This window comes from Glandiceps talaboti, chromosome 5 (genome assembly GCF_964340395.1).
Source record: "Glandiceps talaboti chromosome 5, keGlaTala1.1, whole genome shotgun sequence".
Lineage (NCBI taxonomy): Eukaryota > Metazoa > Hemichordata > Enteropneusta > Spengelidae > Glandiceps > Glandiceps talaboti.
The window spans coordinates 2733321-2749103 of record NC_135553.1 but is presented as its reverse complement, the minus strand read 5'-3'; the positions used below and the strand labels follow the sequence as shown (position 1 = coordinate 2749103).

At 33.6% G+C, this 15783-nt stretch overlaps 1 protein-coding gene across 1 annotated transcript in view; it reads left to right on the top strand.

Moving 5' to 3' along the window:
* Positions 1 to 15783, top strand: part of LOC144434854 (uncharacterized) — a 76764-nt gene that overhangs the window by 36996 nt on the left and 23985 nt on the right. Inside the window, exons 2-4 of the mRNA XM_078123367.1 lie at positions 13907 to 14047; positions 14495 to 14709; positions 15382 to 15551. Of these exons, the coding sequence (XP_077979493.1) occupies positions 13907 to 14047; positions 14495 to 14709; positions 15382 to 15551 (526 nt within the window). The remainder of the gene's footprint in view (positions 1 to 13906; positions 14048 to 14494; positions 14710 to 15381; positions 15552 to 15783) is intronic.

Genomic DNA, 15783 nt, shown 5'->3' with positions numbered 1-15783 from the left:
GGCTGTGTCCATTCTAGCTAAATCTATGGTGGGCCTGTTTTTATCACTGCCTGATCTTTCTGAGACCTTTAAAGTGTTTGTGAACCGTGATGGAATGAAAAACAGGAACTTGTTAAAATTCTAAAGAAAATATTATTTTTTGTTATTAGTTTTACAGACAAAGCAAATTTTGTATGAATAGTTTCCAAGCGTTTGTTCAAAGTACACAAACAGGAGCTTACATCAATCAAAGTCAGATCTCTGAAATTTATAGAAAATGCACGTGATGTTATAGAAGAATACTTGAGTGATATCTGATACCTTCAAATTTTCTCACATGGAGTGAGACCAAAACTTTACCGGAAAAGACCCCAGGAGAGGTTATGTCATGAATATTTTCTGCTTGACAACCAATGAATAAACAGTATGTAGTCTTATTTGTAAATTAACAAAATTCATTGAGTTGTTCATTTCTGTAATTTCCTAAAACAGCATCAGTTTTCATATGTGACTGGTTTTTGCCTCCCAAGGTTTCATCTGTAGTTTATTTGTAGTATACCACCACTTGGTCTTTTCCTTTCATTCACCAAATCAAAAGTTTACATTGTAACATTCCACAAAGAAACTTTTACATGCTTTACTTGATATAAAGGTCTGTGATACTACACAGACAAGGCCATCTAGTGACTCCAATCATTGTTATTTTTAAGTCTACATGCAGTCAGGTGAAATAACGACCTGTTCTTACATTGACCCTACATATACATAGTGAGCTGTCATATAAGACAAGGAAAGGTGGCCAGTGACTGATATATAACAGCAAGTGTAACTTTTAGTCTTAGACCCCACCACCACCCACCACCACCACACATATACAAAGGTCTATGACAAAGTTGGCCAGTGACTGTAATTGTTATCTACATTCAGGTTATGAAATAAAACATGCCATTTGTTACTTGGACCCACAACATGAAAAGATCTGTGAAGAATGTTTGCCAGAGACTGTAATTTTTTTCTTCAATGGCCAGGTTAAAAAGACAGATGTTGTAAGTTAATAGACATAAAAGGTCTGTCGTACATGGTTGGCCAGTGACTCCATGCAGTTGTTCTATTTGTCTACAGTAAGGTTAATGTTAATGTGTATTGTATTTTTTGTCTTAAGTTGTATTGTGTTTACTATATCATGCTTTCCACAGCATGTTGTTAAGTAATAAAATAAAGTTGTAATAAAATAAAGTTAAGCAAAAACAGAATGATTATCTTTATGTTACTTATAGGCCGTCACCTTATAAAATGTCTGTAATACAAGGTTGTCCTGTGACTCCAATCCTTCTATTTTGTCTGCAGCCAGGGCATGTTTTTATGTTAATACTTACACCCTCAAGACATAAAAAGTACAAGGTTGTCCTGTGACTCGACTAGTTTTGTCTAGTTGTTTTGTCTCTATAGCTAGGTATTAAACAAAAACAGCATGTCTTTATTGTGTGTTTAACTTTAACTCTCAACACATAAAATGTCTGTAATACAAGGTTGTCCTGCGACTCCAGTCCTTCTATTTCATCTACAGTTAATTTAATAGAACCTCAACACTACAGACATTAAAAAGGTCCGTGACAAGGTTAAACTTCTATTGTTATGTTTCATTCTGCAGCCATGGGGTCAAATAATGATCTGATCTTACCCTGACCTTTCAGACATTTGTTTTCTTAGTCTTAATTTCTTGCAGTTGATATTCAACTATAGGTTACAGAATAGTCTTACAAGGATTAGTGGAAGGTTTATAAATGTAATCAAATATTATTCAGGAGTTTGAAGGCAGATTTTAGTATACACAACTTTTAGTTGATTAATTTGATATGTTTCACATTGAGAACTTACACTTAAATGATTTTCCATATCGAGATATTATGAAGAGAATGCTATAATTAAAAAAAAAATTCTTCAGCAATTGCTTCACATATAAAAATTCAGGAAAATAAAAAGTGTTATTATTATTTTATTACATTGCATTTGTACTTGGGTTGTAATTTCATTTATTTTTGAAAGTTTTCAAAAACACCCCCAGGATCTGTAATTGGTTATCAGAAAATTATGGTGTGTGGTTGTTAACTCTGACTATAGACTTCCTGAATAGAAAGAGAAATTTTCATTACCTAATCAATTCACTCACAGAATTATGAAGGAAGTACAATGATATGGCATTTATACGTATACCTATACATAAAACTTCATGTTCACATCACCTGCTGATATAATTGTTTCCATTTCAAAGATTATAACATGAAAAATATAATTTTATAAAATATTTTCAGTATTATGAGAATATCATGATTAAATATCCTATCTTGTAACAGTCTGACTAGTATCATTAACAATTTGAAATAATGAATATTTCACTTTCACGTTTGAAGTGACATGAATCCATGTGTGTGGTATTTTTACAAACTCCCTCAGTAAATCTTTTCTTCCAATATAATAGTTGGTAGTTTGTTTTTGACTTGGTACTTGTGAGCTCCCTTTATATAGTCATGCCCCCCTCAAAGGGAGTATCATATTCTTAGCCCAAGCCTGCATGTATCTCAGTGCTACTAAGCATAAAGGAAAATATTTAGACAGTTTTTCTGTCCTTCTTATTTAGCATGACATTGAAAGCCTCTTCAATGAGCAAAGAGTGTTGAAACCGTGATTTTGACAAGGTACATATTGTGTACTTTGCTGAGACGTAAGTGCTGCTGAAGTAGCTGGAGGTGTTCAGCCAGAGGGGATGCTATTGATTTGTAGAGTTTTGAGCCACTGTTATCTTTGGCCAGGACCCGGAAATTGATTGAAATTGTTCTAGACTCTCTCAGGTAATTGTTTATTAAAAGCAAAGTGGAACACCCCATCTAAAAAGGCACAATGCTTAAACTTGTAATAGTTGCAACTTTCATGGTGTAAACTTCAATATTAAAGAACTATCTGCCTTCAATAATATACCAGCAGAGCTACACAATAAAGCTGCAATTATCTGTAACTGGAGCATGGGGGTGGGGGGGGGGGGGGGGTGTTTGGGTGGGGGAAGGGATTGGTGGTAGTTTTGTTATGTGACCTCTTACATATCCAGATTGTGTACATCCTGATTTATAGACATATTAAAGTCTTGTTCACATGTGAAGTCATACATAATATCCAATGTCAAATGTACACCCAATAGCTTTAAATCATATGTATGCTGTTGTATATAATTTGTACCATTTGCACATACAAGTTTTAACCAGTTATATCATGGTCAGTATACTTCTGAATCAATGTACCACCCATGCACATTGTGTACAATTGTCACATCCAAATTGAAGTCTGTGTCAAAGTATCTTAAAAGTCCCACAATTTGTGCTCCAGTTTTAAGCAGTCTTGCAAGGTGTTTGATTCTATAATACAAATCTGTCAACTCTCTCTCCATTCGTCATAAGTGTGAATAAAACCTGAAAACATTTCCAACAGAAGACATACTCTATCTGTGAGTTCAATAAAAATGCACTATTGCATTAGAAAACAACAAGAAGGACTAAGTGAATGTACAATTTTGGAATGCAAAAAGCATCATTCTGTTCAGGTACATTCAGTCAACACAGACAATAGAGAGAAATCACAGCATACTGAACTTAACATTTGTGACTTTCACATTCTGTGACAACACATTGGTTCTACATGTACATGGCAAACCACAATACAATACACAACACATAGCAGTACTGGATGTTGTTAACACCTTTTGTGATATCTCAGTACCCTCCAGGTATATACTCACAAAGTTTGGAAAAAAACGGTTTGTAATTAATTTACAGAAAAATTGTCACCTTTTAAAAATAGTAAACATTCATGTTCAAATAAGTTACTATTTTTCTGAATCAATAAATCTTTTTTATAGACTGTGACTTGTCTATTAGTGCATATTTTAATACCTGCACTTTTATACAAGTACAAAAGCCCCCCCCCCCCCCCCCCCCCTGAAAGTCTGTATATCCAAAGATTTTACTTGGCACAGTGTGTAATGACATTGTTCTAGAAAGAAAAATAGGGTTTTAATTAAATATGATAAATCCTGATAAGATAGTTGTAATGAGGGCATGACATCGATTGATCCGCATACAGCAGTTTGAACATTAAATTTATTGTTATTATGACAACTTCTCAAGTATCACTTCTGTTCACCACCAAACATGTCTTACCTCCACATCGTCTTTGTGATCGTTCTCAAAGTGTCATTTTAACATTTCTCTGCACACAATAGTGCTTTCTCTTTCCAGTTCTATGTCTTCATTGTCACCTTTACAATGTACTTTCCCCAATAGAGCAATAACCCTTTGATAGAGTTAGTGAAATAAAAGTTAACTCTCTTTGCCAGAGTCAACATAAGTATAGTAAGACCTAGTAAGACCTTCGTTGTGTGGTTCTCACATCAAAGGAGACTAGATCAGAATTATCTGCCAGCTTCTACACAAAATACACATCAGACAGCCTTTATTTCACAACAAAAGATAAAAAAAAGCGGCTTCCTTTAACAGATTTTCTCTCGGCCAACTCTACCAACTGATACTAGACCTCACCCACACATTTGTTTCTTATCTGCTTCCTTAGCTTTTGATCAGCCGCACTAGTCTAATGTTGAAGCGTAACTACAACACCAAGTAGCACTGAAATAACACTGTTAAAGTTTAATTTGATGTTCCCAAAAGGTTTCAACTTTATGACCCAATACAATAGGGGAAATGAATCCTGGTGAATATTTTTTTGTGTTAGCTGGTTGTTGGCCAGATGAACACCTCCAGGGCTGTACAGTACTTTTTTATGCATGAATAGTGTAATTCTTCAAGCAGACTGCAAATTTTGGCATGAGACAATAGAGTTTTACAAAGGAAAAAACTGTTACAGTGACATTATCACTTAATCACCTATAGCCAGCTTATCAATTACGTACTATGTGTGATCTATTTTATATGGGTTGTACTTTATAAAACTTACAAACTTACTCCTTTAGTAAGCTTCACACAATACATTGTATGACATTTCAATTACTCACATGTCTATAATAGATTGTATTTCTTCAAATCATTCTCAGGCTGAATTTGATCATCATTATTGTACACTAGATATAAAACATAGTGTTAAACATGGTACATTATGTGAAAACATGAAGAAAATTCAAGTTGAAAGACATGGCAGTATTTGATTTGGTAGAATCTTTTGTATAATAATGACAGGTCACAGTACATGAACACTTCTGAATTCTAGTGATGAAGTGTTAAGGGGAGGTGTTTATTGAAAAGACTTTTTATTGACCAGTGAAACCCATTGATGCGTAGAGTCCAGGTGATTTGGATTTTAACACGCATACACACATACATGTTAATGTAAGGTTTTAGGAAAGTAGGGCATGTGTTGTAAGCACAGCCTGGCAGTGTACACTATTACAGTTAGCTTTTGAACCAGAGAAAACTCATTTTAATCTTAACAGGTTAATTCTTCCGCTTCCTTTTCTTCTTTTTTTTGAAAGTCAATAAAGACGAAAAAATATCTAGTAAGCAGTATACTTGCTAAATCTATTAGTTGTAATTCAAAAATGTCTGAATCTTTGACTAGTTTTGTACCATGAGTGGGATTTTTTCAACAAATCTATTTAACTATGGAAATTTAATCTTTGCATTCTCGTACTGTCTCTGTTTTCATAAAATTCTAAAACTTATTTTATGATAAATTTCTGATCAACAAGTCCTTTCATTGTATTGAATCTCTAAACAAGTGGTAATCAGTTTTGACAAACTGAGCATAATGATAAAATAGTATCATCCGTGAAGCTTCCCTGCAACAAACCCAATCTGATCAAAATCTGATATGGAGAATTTTATTTTTATCTCATTTCCTTCATTTGTTGTCATTTATTGTTCTGGGAGTGAAGAAGGAACTCACTCAAAAAAACAATAAAATCAACAATAAGCACAGAAAATAGAGGTAAATAAAGAAATCAAGCCATATTCACATATCAGATTTTAATCAGACTGAAGCATAACCTAGCTATTGGAGTTTCACTTTGAAGCATATTATTTTAAATTGTATGTCAAAATTCAAAAGGAATTTGTAGGCATTTGAAAATTGTTTGTGTGTGTATGTGTTCTAGTTCTGCCATAAAGAAACATTTTAACTTAATTGTGTCCCGTAAGTAGCCATTTCAGTAAAAAACGATAAAGCTCCTGATGTCTCCTTGATATAGCAAGAATTACAATACAGTCAAGATTTCAACAAGTTAATGGGTGTATCACTCAGCTGTTGCCATGGCTACCACAGCATGGATTGACAACAAGTATACACAGTTTGTCAGTTTTGCCAACTAAATTGAACGACTTAGTACAAATAGTGGAAAGTGTGGTCGAGGATGCAGTCATGGCATGAGCATTGAAAGAATGGACGTTGTTGTTTGGATTTGTTGGTGGTTGCTGAGAGGAATCCATATCGTAATGTTTACATCAATTCCTTTCTGATGTAGTAGTGCTGTTACAGCAATAAAAAATACAAGAAATATTTACTACCTTTAATACCTCAAATACAATGTAATGACGTGAGTTTGGAAACCTTTGAATACATTATTCTTTCAACATTTACATTTCATTGCCTAGGAAATGCTTATCACATATACTGTAGACTGGTGGTGGTGGTGATGATCGTAGTGATGATGATGGGGGTGGTGGTGGTGGTGGTGAAGGAGGGGGGGGGGGGATGTGGAGGGATATCACTTAGAACTATGGAAAAAATTGTCCTAAAATATGTCTTTTGTTATCATCAAGAAAGTGGAAAGGGGGGGGGGGGATTTTTTTACCCCCCTGTACATACATGCATGGCAAGTGATTCTTGATCTTTGTGTAATTCTAAATAGGCCAAGTTTAATGCAGTGTGTATAGTTTTAAGCAGGTGAGCAGAATATCTCAGAGTTATTAGATAATGGTTGTATTTGGTGATTTGGTGTTTATAATAATTGAGTCCAAGCCAACAGAGAAAAGTAGAATCATACACATTTAATTTTGACTCCATATTTGAAATTTGAAATTAAAATAGATTGGAATAGATTATTTATATTGGTATAAATGATGTGTGTGAGTAAACTTTCAGTGAAGAGTTGATGGACCAGTGTTTAATATCTTCAGAATAAAGTTTTCAGTATGTAGCACAGGACTGGTAAATAACCGATCAAATTAGACATCCATGAATAACGTGTAAAGTGTCTTCAATGTAGTGCTGTCAGTTTTTAGTATCATCACATGTTTGATTCAGATCATTTATCATTGATAAAGGAGCCTCGGACTATGATCATCCCAAGATACATCATCCTTTCATTATACCGTAGGCTTGGTTTAAAATCTAAGCACCAATCTGCTTGACTGCTCTCCTGTACAGATCTTCATTCAAATAAATGGATTCTTGGCTCTTGTAGAAAAGAACAGCATGAATTCCAGGCAACGTGCAGTAAATGAACCAGGTCAATTTAAGCTGTGATTTAAAAAATTTATTTTCCTCATGGCAAACAGGATCAGGATTGCATTTTAAATCTGTATTCCAGCAGTTGTGAGTTTAGCATGACAAAAAAATGCACAATATACATTCATCGTCCATTTAATTCTGTAATCAGATATTAGACATCCCCACTGGTGAGGTTTAATGGCTTAATCGCAAATACATTACATTCAATAATGGACCTGAAAGTTATGAATATTTTAAATTCTGTTAAGTGTTATGTTCCAAATTAGGAACTGTAACATTTCCTACTAAAGCTTGGAGGTATAAATAACCCAACAGAGAAGGCAGATCGAAAGAGAAACTTATCTTTTACATGTGTACTGCCAGAGAAGGCAGACTGAAAGAGAACTTCTCTTGTTGAGCTCATTTTTTGCAAGCAGTGTACCCGGTAATATTGTTCTTCCAACAAAACACCTGGAAGCACGTTCTGCCTGTTGCCACAATACAAATTTGTGAACATGGTTTTATAACATTGGTAACTATTATCTTTTAATTAGTATCAAATTAAACTTTTGTTCCAAACACAAACTTGAAAGTTGTACCTGAAATTTTCAACAGCACACTTCAGTCTTTGTCAACAGATTGACCACTGGTATTCAGAACAATTTTCAAGTTTGTGTTTGGATCTGTAGTTTAATTCAATACTATGATTTACCAACACAGAATGTGATGAATTTACATTCAAAGATGGATTATCTTTGTACCAGTACAATATGTTTTCAAAAATAACTTATTTGTTAATTCAAAAATGGACGAAAAACTTCAAAAGTGAAAAAAAGTAACATTTTTATGGTAACTATGAAAATCAAATTACTCCCTATCCTACTATCCTATTCTAAATTTATTTTTACAATAATATTTCAAATAAGGAAAAAAAATTATGGGGTTCCGATTACACTCAATTTTAGAATAGGTGGGGTAGGTAGATTTTTTATTTTATTTTCATATGTGAGTGTCTAGTTCAGGTAGTTATGTTTTCCATTGTTTTCGATATGGTCTCTGTGTTATTGGTTTCTTCTCATCAGACGTACAGCCATTACAGATTGGAAGAACAGTTTTATATTGTCTTTTTAATTACATAACAGAGAATTTGTATAATATGTAATATTAATTAATAGATCACCATCAAAGATACCAAAAAGAAACTTCCTTTGTATTCCTAGCAATGGTACTATTTTTTCGATATGATACATCTGTAAGAGTTTCATCTCCATTTGACTCCAAAATGCCACAAAACTAACAAAAAATAATGATAACATATACAAAACAAACTTCATCATTTGCAATGTAATATAGAACGGAACTCAAATATAGACATAGGTAATGTCTGTAGAACTGTACAAATGGTGAAGTTGACTGGTGGCATTTGATCAATAGGACTGGTTACCGTTGATAAAATGAAATTGATATCGTCACATTAATACTGCAATTCATCATTTTGTCATGTGATTCTCAGTACATGTACCTGCAATATTTCATTTCATACTAGAGCCTAGAGGGTCAAAATAGAACAAGAAGGTTGACTTATTTGCACATGTGTCTATAGTATCATGTGTAGCATGTGGATTGGTAGTTATGGTGTCAACCTAGAAATTGAATGTTAGTTATTTTTTTGACTCACCTAGGTGGTAGAATTCTAATGCAGGCCCCCCAGAATTAATTGACATTTTGAAATGTGAAACCACTCAGACATGACGTATCTACTGGTTCTATTAAAAAAATTCAATCATTTTAACAGAAAATTACATACTTTTCTGCTGTGATAATATTGACTTACTAAATGGGTATTGTCTGCTGTTCTCATTTATCATCCCAGTAATGCAATTAGCATCTTCTATGTTGTTATCATGTCATATATTGTGCTAACATATATAAAAGGTGAAATCTAACTCCCAAACTACCAGGATTTCTCTCTGAAATGAGTATTGATTATAGTTATAGAAAACAATAAATGTAACCCAATCTTATGTGAATCCTACTGGCTGTATGATGAGGGTTATGGAACGAATAAGCAAAAATACAGAACTTAACAAAAATTGTGAGATGAACAGATATCAACAGATAGTCTAGTATTTATCATTGACAGCTGGATGTCTTGTGGTCTCAGATATAGCCTAAACAGATGAACACAGGATGTCATGAAATGTAGGTGTCTGGAAAGTGTTACTATGTTACTGTCTGTATAACTCATTCAGGAAGGAATACTGTTATCAAATTGCAAAATAAATTCCCTTTTGCTACATCTGAGGGTTATACTGCATGTCAATAAATGTCAGCTAGAGACAGAAAACAACAGCTGTCCAAACTCTTTGGTCCCAAAAGCATAGAAAAAGAATTTTTTCGCATATTTTTGAAATTGATGAAATGTTATAGATAGTTTTCCAAGTTGTACAGTAACAAACTCAAATTAGTCATCATCATGAAAATAAAAATAAAAATAATATGTGTTGCGGCTCAGAATTCTAACAGTTTTATGAATTAAATAAAATTTTAGTTTCATCAAGTAAAATTGGTTGAGATATGTTATAATTACAGATATTGTTTATAAAAATAATGTTGATTGCCTCTGTCAGTATTGTTTCTGTTTTTAATCAGTTGTCTCTTTTATTTATAGTCTTAATTATTTGAAAGCATTATATAATTATATTTCTCCTAGACAATGTAACGGTTGTGAAAGTAAGAAATTTCAGTCACACAATGAGATGAAATAGTTTTTTGTAGAGAAACGTGATCCTAAAATATCGTTGTATGTATTAACACAATTGACAGCTCTCTTTACTTCTGTAAATATTTAGACGGAACTTGAAATGGCATATATACAACTCCAACAAATGGAACTGTATGTTTTACAATATATTTGTCAGTCTTCAGTTTGCTACCACCACATAAAAGGCTGTGTGAGTGACCCATGGGTGACTCATTGGATGACAACTTGCATGTTTTGAACCTAGGCCGTGCTAAGTAAATAACCTTTTAATCATCTGACCTATAGTAACTTGAGGCTATAGCACCCCTACTGTTCATTGGCAGTAACTTACAAATCAGTAGCATATAGCCCTGCAGGAGACATATTTTAGCAGTTATTTATGTTACAACAAAAATGTTTTCCCAAGCATGAAGACGCACTTTTGCAGCGCACTAGTGTTTTTTGCAAAAAGTATTGCAGTTTGTTCTTTTGTGAGCACTCGTTTCATATGTCTAAAACAATAGCAGAAATCTTCTCTCGAACCCAATCTCATACTTTACGAGTAGATAATCAGAATACATCTTCCAATAATAAAACTCTACATGCAAAATTGAAAGAAAGAGAACCACCAAACAATAACAATATCATTGTTGTCTGTGCTCTGTGCTCAGGCTCTATTCAAACAGAGTGCTTTGAAGTACTGTACCCATATGTTGTATGTCGCATTACATGTTTTCATTCATTTAGTAAATTCATTCAGCATTCTCATGTGGCTCGGGAAAACTTATGGTATTGTAACAGATGTATGTAATGATGAGCAATCACAAAAGAACAAACAACAGTAAACATAACAGCCAGAAAGATATCACGGCATGTATAGGACATCGGATTTTAATCAGATTGAGTGTAAACCAACATTTGCCTGTATACTACTATACTACATCATCATACTGTATCAAGAATCCCAAGTATATGAAATGTCCTCTCTTACTTTTATGGCACCAGTCATATTTCAAATCCAACCCCATAATGATTGCCAGCTGTCAATCAAACCATTGATTGACAGCCCTACCATGCTTCCATTTGGAAGTGAAGTCATTTTTGGAATTGATATCTTAGAGTTCCTACTGTCAGGTGTGTAAGATATTTCCACAGTGTCTACTTGTTCAGATTCTGAAAGGTCAACATCAATAAAAAACATATAAACATTATTGTTTATAGTTGACCCAGATTCTATATAGCCTTGTAGATAAATAAACTGATTTGATTTGTTTTGAAAAGAAGACAATTCAAGGTCATAAACTTTGTTTTTAGCATAAACTACTTTCTAATCAGTTAGAAATTTCAAGAATCTTAAAACAATAAGGTTCCAATTTAGTGATGTCCTTGTGTTGAGGTGTCCATACACAATGTATACTAGTGTGTGTAGTGTAATTGTCCGATGCTGTACTTCCTAAGGAACTCCAGGAATGTCGGGGGTGGACGTGAAACCCTTTTAAAACAACTTAGTAGACACTGTGTGTACTTTAAAACCTCATTCATAGTGACTTTTGATAAATTCGTGATATCTTTAAATCAAGTTTGTTGTGTTTTGTTGATCTCCAAGTGGTTTGAGATGCCCTCTTTGCATTTATTCATTCAGGTGAAGGTTGTTTAAACACGTCCCTCTCTGCTTACTTCACTCTACCTGGCCTCTGTTACTTCAGGTGATATACATTTCAAAACAAATGGAGTATGTACACTCCCCAATCTTAATGTACTGGTTGTCAAAACACATCGGAAACACATCTTAGTTACTGTGGTAACCATTACATTAGGGTTCACCTGTCTCAATGCTATTTCAGTAGACCGTCCAAAACGTGGTCAAAAGATTAGATTTCGTGCTGGATATGCAGACCACTAGTTGTTCTGTAATGGTACTATGGTAATATAGTTTCTATATATAGTACCTCATAGTAGTAGATGAAATCTACTTAAATGTGACTAATAGGTAGGCAAGAGTTCATATAAGGAGAAACTCTTTTCCGTATACAGAGACTATGTCAACAAATTGAATAATTTATGCAATTCTGATAAAAATCCTAGCAAGAAAAAAACGTATTTGAAAAAAAACTTTTCCTTGAATATCCATGGTGCCTTATGCTCTGATATGAAACAATCGTGTGTCATGCATTCATATGTTCATACGTGTCAAAGTCAAAAGCAATGCAATAAGATAAAGAGAAATCTACTCAAGCTATCACATTTCAGATCTGATTATATTATAATAATCCATTTCTGAATAGTATCTAAGGATTGGAGTCACGTTAGATCTATCTTGTACAGTAAAATCCATGTTTTATAGAAATCAGATAGCTATACTTGACATACTTGGCGAGTAGAAATGGGAATTTTCTCAATGACAGAAAGATTTTAATTCAACCATACATTCCATTTGAAGAAAGTAGTAGTGTTTTGTCATTAGGTCAAGAGATGTGATAGCTAATCCAGAGTCTCAGTGGCTGAACAGAGTTGATCTTTGAAAACTCTAGTTCTACTCAGTCTGAGCTACATAATGGTACTGTCAGCTGTCAAACTTTCATTGACCTAAGGACACTTGAAATTAAGGCCACCTAGCCCCATGGAAAATATTGGTCCTAGAGGTGGATTGTTTCTATGCTGCTTTGTAGCCACTGTTCTTCTTTAATATGTAGCAGATAAAAATGTATACTGCTATAGTTTTAGCTGTCGATGTTTATAGACCTAAGGACACTTTAAAGTAAGGCCACATAAAGTCACCTGGGAAATCTCTTTGGTCCCAGAGGTAGATCATTGTAAGGCTGTTTGTATTCACTGTTTTGCTTTGATGTAGCTGGTATAGAAGTATTTGTGTAGTAATGTTTTCCTTAACATGATAGAAAACACAGATAAGACCATATGTTTCATGTCCTCTAAACTGTACTTTGATGTGTTAATACTGTGATGAAGTATATACCCATCTGTTTCAGCTACATTGTTATGGTATAAATGTTTTTCCTTTACATGTAGACTACACAAATTCAACTAAACTGTACTTTGATATATAAATACTATAATTAAAAATAACCATCCCTTTCAGCTACATTTGAAGAGAGTGAAGAGTTTTTTCCATGATTTTTTGCCACCTTCCCTCCTTCCACACCACAGACACTTATGAAATTCACTCTAAAAAGAGTACTCTGTCATGTGGTGTTAGGTAATGGAGAATATATGGTTCTAAGAATCAATTGGATCACTAAATCATATCAAAGTCCATAGTAGATGGATCGAAATGTTGCATTCATTTCAGAATTTTAATACCTTTCCAAAGTAACTACATTTTACTGTCCTGGTGTTATGTAGTGTTGTGTTGTGTTGTGCTATATGTTATGTTATGGTGTTATGTAATGCTTTGCCATGCTATGCTAGCAGGTTGTTATGTTATCATATGTCACATTATTTTATGTCATTATCATTTCATGTTATGATATGTTATGATGTGATTTTGATATGTTATGTTGTGTTATGTTAGTCTTGGTCAATGTTATGTTATGTATGACCTGAGCATAACTTTGATTTCATCAAGTACTAAATTGAACACTGTAATTCACCTTAAACAAACAAACAAACAAACAAACAAACAAACAAACAAACAAGTGAACTTATTCTTTCTTTTTGTGTTTCTTGATTTGTTTACAGCTGCATCTTCTAATGAAGTTGTGATGCTTCGAGAACAGTTAAAGAGTTTGAGTACTGAGTTGGTATCACTACGTTCTGCACTCACTGTGAAAACTGCCAATGGAATTACAAATATTAATAGTCAACCTGACCTTCAACAAGGTAAGTACAGGCAATCAATTGAAGAAAACACCATTCATGTGATGATTATAAGAAGTTTATTTCAATAGTGTATGATATCACTTTTTTTAGTCTGATTCAAATTTCACTTTCTTCAGATGACATTCTTGTTAAATTTGTATATTTTCTGTGTGATTTAAAGTATTGATGAACCATATGCTATCAGTTATAACTTGTGTTCATGCTTGTCTACTAACTGTGGTGAAACACCAACAGGCGCTGTATGGATTTCACTGCATAGCGCCCTCTAGAGACAGAAATAATCAGGTATTTTGTTTTCACAACTTTGTAAGCAAACAAAAGGACTCGACCATAACCAACAGGCAATAATTCTGTCATTTCAGTTGGAAAAACTTCTAATTCATACATAATGTCTGTAGCGTCTTTAGAGATTAACTTTTTGTTTTATTTGTTATTTTCACAAAACAGTTGACTCACCAACTCATGAGAAGAAAGATGTCTCTTCGCTGTCTGAATCACAAAATACGCAAACGAAAGCTTGTGAAGAAAGAAACACTGCCAATTTGATGAATTTAGTTAGTTCAAATATAGATATAGAAGATTTAATCCATCTGTATGGACCACTAACTGAAGATGCAATTATTAAAACCTTACACCATAGGTGGAACAAAGGGTTTCCATATGTGAGTATTGGCTGTTATACTTCTATTTGTCTCTGCTTTTAAACCTTCAAAGACCCACATCAAATAAGATTAGACTTTGGATGTGAAAACTTGGCTCACAGAGGTATAGAAAAAAGTTGGTCGTGATCTAAGGAATGGACTCCTATCTAAATTGTATGGTGTCACTGACAGATAACACTAATGTGGAAATCTTCCTACAATATCTTTATTGACAGTTCATTATAAGGATCTGGTTATCTTAGAATGCATATGTTGCTTAGAATGAGTTATGTTTATCATCACTTTAAGACCATGAATGGTGAAGATGAGGTCTTTCACTATATTCCTTAACATTTTTTCCCAATAAAAATCTTTTGTAAACCCATTTTCTGATCATACTACACAGTATGATTACAATGTACGTGTGTATTGAAAATAGCGCCATCCAGTGGCTAGGACAAAGTAGTTTCTTTTGAATGGGAATGACCTGTCACATTAATATCTATGGTTGTAATGACAAAAAAATGGTGTTATTTGGCCCTTACCTTCTTTCTAGTTCTGTGCTATTTTACTTCTGTTTACAGGCCAAAATTGGGCCGAAATCGCTCTTTCTAATTCTGTATTATTTTAATGACCACAAATAAGCATTTATTGCTTTCTCTAAATTCTATGTTATTTTGTATATGCTGACAGACCAAAATTGGACCTATAATGTTATCAGTGAATCCATACAAAGATGCAACACATGCCATGGACAGTGTATTACAACAACCAGGTGACAGAAATCCATATCTATTGAATGTTGTCAAAGAAGCAGTCAGACTGCAAACAGAAACTGGTTATTCACAAGCTATAGTACTTAGGTATGTATTGTCAACTTTATATTAGTAAGAATCAAGACACAAGGTCTGTATGTCGTCTGATACTTTCATATTGTATTCATTAAATATTTAAGTATACCTGTCAACAAGATTGAAATGTTCAATATAGTATCACAAACATTCTACAGTATTCACTAAATATTCAGTTTATCCTGATATGAGTTGCTATATGCTTGAAAGAAATTGAATTGAAGTGCAATTATATTTTGTGACT